This window comes from Condylura cristata, unplaced genomic scaffold (genome assembly GCF_000260355.1).
Source record: "Condylura cristata isolate star-nosed mole 26May11 unplaced genomic scaffold, ConCri1.0 scaffold00001, whole genome shotgun sequence".
Classification (NCBI taxonomy): Eukaryota; Metazoa; Chordata; class Mammalia; order Eulipotyphla; family Talpidae; genus Condylura; species Condylura cristata.
This window is the reverse complement of record NW_004567102.1, coordinates 4,771,109-4,778,811: the sequence shown is the minus strand read 5'-3', so window position 1 is coordinate 4,778,811 and position 7,703 is coordinate 4,771,109. Positions and strand designations below refer to the sequence as shown.

At 44.5% G+C, this 7,703-nt stretch overlaps 1 protein-coding gene across 2 annotated transcripts in view; it reads right to left on the bottom strand.

Annotated features, from left to right (window-relative positions):
- Positions 1-7,703, bottom strand: part of TBC1D22B (TBC1 domain family, member 22B) — a 70,426-nt gene that overhangs the window by 27,680 nt on the left and 35,043 nt on the right. For both annotated transcript variants that reach the window (XM_004673437.2, XM_012723397.1), the window contains exon 8: positions 6,204-6,318. In XM_004673437.2, the coding sequence (XP_004673494.1) occupies positions 6,204-6,318 (115 nt within the window). The remainder of the gene's footprint in view (positions 1-6,203; positions 6,319-7,703) is intronic.

Sequence of the window (7,703 nt, the reverse complement as noted above, 5' to 3'; positions counted from 1 at the left end):
AAAAAAAAAAAGTACAAAAAGAATGTCTTCTTAAAACAATAATCAAAACCCATCATTACTATGGAGGCTTGTCCCAGTCTCACCTCTGGCCACTGCACCTAGCCAGACAAGGAAAAACAGGATCAGCAAGGTGGCTATGGTGAGGAAGGGGTTACATACAAGATGGAAATTGAAGCCTCCCAGGAGCTGAGAACATGGACCTGGGGAAGGGCCCACAACAGCCCAGGAGCAAGACATGGAGACAGGGCCTATAGCACTTGGGCATGGGGGGAGCTATTAAAATTCCTTTTTACTAAAAATTGAGGATTAACTATCATAGTTAACAGCATGGCTGATCCCTGCCTCCTTTGGGAAAATGCTTGAGTATTACCCTGGGTCACTGCCATGTGGCCATTCTTGTCAGCAGGGCACACTGCTATCCTCTCCTGCTGCTCCACAGGACTGACCATAACCCAAAAAATACCTTACCTAGTTATCAATTTATTTATTTTAAAGATTTATTTACTTATGCATACAGAACTGGGGTACAGGCCAGAGGTGCAGGTACGGTGAGAGGACCCACCAGAGACAGAGTGGGGAGCAGAACAGGCCGACTGATGAAGTACACTGATGAGGGGAGCAGTGGGCGGGTCAGGAGAGGTCTGCTGCCATGTGGGTCACCTCCGGGGCCAGGGATTGAACTTGCACTGAAATGGCTGCCTGCCCATCAGAGTTTAAACACTATGGTGTCACAATTTTGATGTCACTTACCTACTGTAGACACACATAAACACACGTTTCTGAGTTCTAGCATGTAATATCTGTGTAAAAAGTGCTTCAGCCCAAGTACAAAACAGTTTCATTACCCTGGAATCTCCCATGTGTCTGGGAGAAGTCCCATTGTTCTGATTTCTCTCACCATAGAATATGTCTATGAGTGAAGTTATTATGGATATTCTTATGCAACTCCTTGGGAGCTATAAGCTTCAATTTTCCTTATATAAATACCTAGTAGTAGACAACACAGATATTTGCCTACTTTGTTTGTGATTTTATCTGCAAGGCCTAGAGCAGTACCTGTGCAGTGTGTGGTGCTCAATAAATGCTTGAATGAGTGTTGGCTCTCTATCTCCATCCCTCAGCAGAGACAGAACTGCAGAATACTGTCCTCTACTGCCCTCCCGTGGCCAAGCTGTACGCATTTTCCTGAATATCTTGCATATGAAATTTTCATGGCCTCACTCATCTAGACATGCCTCCTTGGCATTCCTCTTTGGACATCAAAATGAAAGCACTGGTAACATAAAGACATTCAATATAGTCTCGGGTGCCAAGGATTCAGAGCCTGGTGACAGATGGCAGGAAGGAAATACAAACAACTGATGTGGTAAAGCGATACAAAGGAAATCTACAGAGCTATGGAGAGAGTACTATTAGGGTAATGGAGGCAGAGGGCACCCTAAGGTTTACAGGAAGAGGGGGAGTCTCAAGGGGTGCACATGGATTAGCCTAGGGCATAAAGGCATTGTGCAGGACAGGGCTTTAGACGAATGCAGTGTCAAATTTGAGTTACTGAATTTAGGGGTGAGGCAGGGCACAGAGCACGCAGGGCCATGCACAGCCTGTCCCATGATTTCTTCTCAATGGTTGCTATTGAGTCTATTTTTATGACGACAACACTACCAGCTTCACTGGACAATAATATGTTCAGAGCTAGGTCAATAATATCTTCTAAGCCAAAAAATCTTGGAAAAGGGGGTCTACAGGTTTCTGCAGTATGAGGGTCACTATTCAGAGACTGCATCTCCCCAGGGGTGGCCCTCTAGTACTGTCATCCCTGAGCCCTTACACAGCGAGCTTATCCACTGAGGATTCACTTCTGCACAGCAGCTGGCTCCAGCAGATAAAGAAGCTGCCTGGAGGTCAACTCAAGATAGACAACTTTTCTTTTAGCTCAAAGGAGAGTCTCTGTTTAAAACTAATCCACAATAGACATGACACAAAGCAGAAAGCAAGCTCAGGCACTGATCTATGAAAGTGTCAGAGGTGCTAGAGAACAGATAGGGGAAGATTGAAAGGCAAAGTGTCAGGGCCCCACGCACTGACAGGGTGCATCCTCCCTGCGTGGCTCAGTGAGACAGCATGACAGAGACAGTTGCCTGGCCTGTTCCACAAGTGACGGACACCTGAGGCCTCCTGCAGCAGGGAGGCTATCAGAGAGGTCATAACAAAAACCTTCTAGCAGCTGCCTCAGTAGGATAAGGCACTATTAGTGAAGGGAAGAAAAGCAGCATTGTTGTTCAGACAAGACAATCACTCTTGAGGATTATAAACAATACTGCATCTATGTTCAAGAAAGGCCTGAGGCTGAGGACAAGTCTGAATGCATTATTTCATTACAACGTAATTTATATCCATTGTCTGTTGAACAGGTAAGTAAAACTCGCATACCCACCCTATGAAAGGTCTGACCACAGAGAGGAAGCCCTGACAGATGCGACAGCATGATCAAGCCTTGAAGACCTGCTAAGTGAGAGATGCCATGCACACACAAACCCTGCAGTGTATGAGTCTGTTTATGTGAAATGGCCAGAGAAGGCGAAACCATCGAGACAGAAAGTAGATTAGTGACTGGGGTGAGCTGGATGGGGCATTCGCAGTGAGGGCTGAAGGCTGTAGGGTTTCTTTATGGGGTGATAAAAATGCTTAAAAATTGATTGTGTGATGGGTTACACACACAATCTATAAATACACTAAAAATTACTGAAAAATGGGTGAATTGCATGGTTTATATTAATCCCATCTCAAAAAACTGCTACCACAAAGGAAAACCTACAACATTCAATAATACAATACCAATAAAAATTCTAGAGCCCCACCTCCCGCATATGGCATTCAGATCAAAAGACCTGGCTTTGAGCTTGGAAAGATTATCAAATCTCTGAGTCTTGAATTTCTCACTTGTAAAATGAATTGATATATTTACATTAAAGAGACACGGGGGGGTGTGGGGGCTACTGAAGCACAGCACTAAGAAGCTAAAGCCACTTCAGCGTGAGTTCGATCCCCGCCCTGGAGGTGACCCACATGGTGTGGCAGACCTCTCCTGACCCCGCCTGCTGCTCCCCTCAGCAGTGTACTTCATCAGCCAGCCTGTTCTGCTCCCTACTCTGTCTCTGGTGAAGCTTCTCAACACCCCTGCCCCTCTGGCCTGTACCCCAGTTCTGTATAGATAAATAAATCAATCTTAAAACAAAACAAAAAGACACAGGGGACTGTTAAATAAAATTAGGCATATTAAAATAGTTGCAAATGGTAAACAGCTTCACAAACCAGGGTGCTATCACTACTTGGCATGACAAAGGCCTAGACTGAAAACTAGAAAGACAAGAGCTAAATCTACAAGATCCCTAAGGGAAAGGGAAATGGACAGAAACTGACAGACTTGAGACAGATCAACCAATGAGAAAGTGTGGACTTGGACCCTAACCCAGATAAGCCTTTAAACCTATTTATGAGAATCAGGAAAATTTGAATACTGACTGTATATTAGATTATATTAAGGGACTACTGTAATTTTTTAGATGCAGTAATTACATATGGCTGGAGATTTCTTTAACCACTTTATATGTATATATTTATGCTGAAATGATATGATGCTTGATGAGAGTTGCTTGTGAGTAATTCACAAAGATAAAGGGGTGGAATTAAATAGAATACTGGGGCCTCCCTGGTGGCACAAGGGGTTAGAACGCAGCACTATGAAGCAATCCACAACCACTGCAGCACAGACACGAGTTCAATCCCGGGCCAGGGAGGTGACCCACAATCCCACATGGCACAGTAGACCTCTCCTGCCTTGTGCCCACTTCTCCCCTCAGAAGCATATTTCACTCAATCAGCCTGTTCTGTTCCCGACTTTGTCTCTAGTGATCCTCTCACCACCCCCATTTCTGGCCTGCACCCCAGCCCTTGTGCACATGAATAAATAAATCTTAAAAAAAAAAATAGAATATTGATGAAACAAATGGCTGTTGACATTGAGGATAAGTATATGGGGATTCAGTATTTTTTTTTATACTTTTACATGTTTGAAACATAATTAATGCTTTCATTAAAAAATAAGAAAATGAATGGGACTAGCCTTCCCAATGTAGGGGGCAGTACCAAAGATCCACCTGAAGTCTGCTGCCAAGGGGGAAGCGTGCAGCTTTTCCAAGAGCAGCCTGAGAAGGACCGAGCGGCCACGTTTTATTGTGTGGAAACTGTGAGTCAGGGGTGGTTTCCCTGGTGTGCAGGCGGGGCTGGCAAATCAAACACCAAGATCAGAGTACAGTCGTATCTCTCCAAGAGCGGCATAGTGCTTGGTGGGGCTGGTGGGGCTAAGGTAGTAATGGGGTGGGCGTCAATAGAAAGTAATGGAAAATGTAGCATAAGTTATGAATGGCAGCTAATAAGATAATTAAAGATCCAATCAACTGCAACTGGTGAGGATTATTTTTTTTTTTAATTTTTTTTTTTTATTTGTACATACAGAGCTGGGGTACAGGCCAGAAGCTCAGGGGTGGTGAGAGGCTTCACCAGAGACAGAGGGGGAGCAGAACAGGCAGATCGATAAAGTACACTGCTGAGGGGAGCAGCGGGCGGGTCAGGAGAGGTCTGCCACGCCATGTGGTCACCTCCGGGGCAGGCGGGGATCGAACTCATGCAGAAGTGGCTTTAGCTTCTCGGTGCAGTGCTTTAACCCGCTGCGCCACCAGGGAGGGCCTGGTGAGGATTATTTTTACCTGGCATAATATTGTTAACAAGATTTCATGCCCACATTTAGATTTCAACTGTAGATTAGTATATTGCTAGGCTCTGTCTTTGATATTACTTCAGAAAAATACTATCATAAGAAGCAACCCCCAAATCCCAATAGATCAGATGCTCTTAATAAAGCTAAATGCACATAAAATTAAGCTATTTCCAGAAACAGACCTATTGATGAGAAGAGAAAATGAAATGCCCTTTAGTAAAAGCTTTATTTATATCCTTTGGGTAACTAAATTTTAACTAGTTTTGTTTTAGCTTAGGATTTTCTGATAGAATGGACAAAAGTGGTCTTCCCTCCTAACTCCCAGTTCTGCCCTGGTTACTGTTACCTCAGGGGATGAAGTGTCATTCAATTGCTTTAAATTTTTGACACTGTTTTATGAATGAACAAAAGATATCCCTTTGAGCCCCAGCAGAAAACCTGAATGGAATAGATCCAGTGAAACATTTCTTATATCTCCAGGCACCCAAAAGTCCCCACTAGTCTACCACTCATTATCCTCCTTCATCCCTACAATGGCTTTCTACAAAAAGCACAAAAATCCACCACTCCCAGAGTGTAAAGAACAGTTCTAGTCTCTCTCCGCCACTCCTGAGGAAGCAGGAAATCACACACCCAATCTGTGAGGTGTGAGGATTATATAGGTAGTTGTCTAAGAGCTTTTCAATGTTGTGATTCTGAGCCTCTCCTTCTAAGTGAACAAAGCTTCAGGCCACAGCAGAGGGGTTTTCGTTGAGTCTCTAAACACAAGTAATACAGGAAACCAAATGAAAGGCAGGATCTTCAACTTCCTTAAAGACTCCCGGCTTAGTTAAGGTTGGCAGGAGGAGGCTGGGGCGGTAGACAAACTGACACAGTGTGATCTAATCACTTTATCCAAAGTGACAAGAACCCAGTGAGATAAGAGGTGAGAGGGGATAAAATCCAGATTCTAGGGCTCGTGGCCCATCCAATACTTTCACTGTGAGTGGGAGCCTGGTCACATGGCCTTCCCTCCTCTGCACGTCCCTGAGTGCGCTCTGACACAGATGTGAACTCCAGTGAGGAGGCCTGTGCACAGCTTAAAGTGCCGACTTTCATAAAATGCCAGGCAGGGGGGCTGTGTGCAAGAGAAACTCAAAATAATCCTAAACTAATTACAACAGGGCCAGCAAGCTTCCTGTTCTCTGCAGGACATAAATTTGTCACTTTGTTCTTGTGAGAGCAGGTCTTTTAGGTGAGATCTGTGATCCTCTCAAGAGATACAATCCAGGCGGCTACCCCTGCAATCAGTTTAGCTGTGAATGTTAGAGCTGTATCTCTTTTTTAGCAAAACATGCCTACTGGCTCCAGTCTTGAGAAAAACAAACAGACTGCAGATAAGAAAGAGCAATAGTTTCTGCAACTGGTACTCATGCGTGCTTCTTACCCACATATTCTGAGAGGAAGACCACAAAGAACGGCGTGACCAGGTCATTAATTCCTTGGACATACCCACTGGCAGGGTGTCGGATGGCCCAAATAAATAGAATTCTTTCGAAGATCTGGGACAATGAGAAAGAAAGAAGACATGAGTGTTAAATTATGGGGATCCATCCCTTCCTTCCTCCATTTACCCACCACACCGTTTATCTCAGGGTTGCAGCAGAATTTTTAGGCATGTTTTCCAACATGGGGGGAAATGAAGCCTATATTGTATATGCAGAAATACATTTGTTGTCTTCAAGCAGGGATAGGTACTTCCCACCCTTTATCTTTGTGATATAAAACTGGAAAAAGGAAAGACGACACAAATGGCTTAGAAAAAGGTTTGCTGTGGTTGCCATTAAACCACACTCTCATTTGTAGATACTGCTTCTCTATGAAGGAAAGTATCAGACATGTTCTCATGTTCTTTTTTTTTTTTCTAAATCTTTGTTGGCACTACAGGATTTAGAAAGGAAATATTTTCTCCACCATCCTCTCTCTTCCTCCCTGCTGAGACTACGGTAGATCTAGATTTAGTTTTAACTCAGCCTGACTAGGAACTACTGACAGACTACAAATGTAGGAAGTCACATCATATATCAGGATAGAATCTTGACATTTGCTGGGTATAGGAAGATAAATAAACTAAATCCTATAGACTCCTACAGCTGGGGGTCTGAGAACAGAGAAGTCAGCCAGGGCCTCTGTGGGAAGGTCTCTGGGTTAAGAATTTCAGTCACAAGAGATCAGAGGCCTAGAATGGGAAGAAAGGAAAGGTCTTTATGGTCCCACTACAGGGTCTAGCCCCATCTCATTCAACCACACTCCTCTCTGCTTTGATTTGGCTTTCTGAGCACCCCTCCTCCCCACCCCCCTCTATTTTCTTTAATAATACTCATTCCCTGGCTTCATCCTGATGACCTCAACTCCTGACCCCAACACATTCTTTACAGTGCTTTTGACTGAGCTGCCTTAAGTCTCCATGAACCAGAAGCTGCATGTCTATGAAGGAGGTGGATGAGCAGAAGCTTAACAAGAAGAGCAGCTATGTTGTCAAACAGATCCCCAACAACATGAAAACAGCTGACTGTGACATCCCATCCCGGAGACTGAAGATGTCCACCACCTTCATTGGCAATACAATGGCCACCCAGGAGCTGTACAAGAACATCCCAAGGGAGTTTGTGGTCATGCTCTGGCGTAAGGCCTTCCTGCTCCAATACACAGGTAAGGGCTTGGGCCAGACAGCCAAAAGCAACATGAGTGACCTGGTGTCTGGGTGTCTGAGTGTCAGCAGTACCAGGATGCCACAGCTGAGAAGGACATGTCTGGGCAGGAAGCTGATGAGGAGATGGCCTGGAGCTGCTGGTACTGGTAAAGCATGGCAGCTATGTCAATTTTTTTTAATATTTATTTATTTGTGCATACAGAACTGGGGTACAGTCCAGAGGCTCAGGGGCGG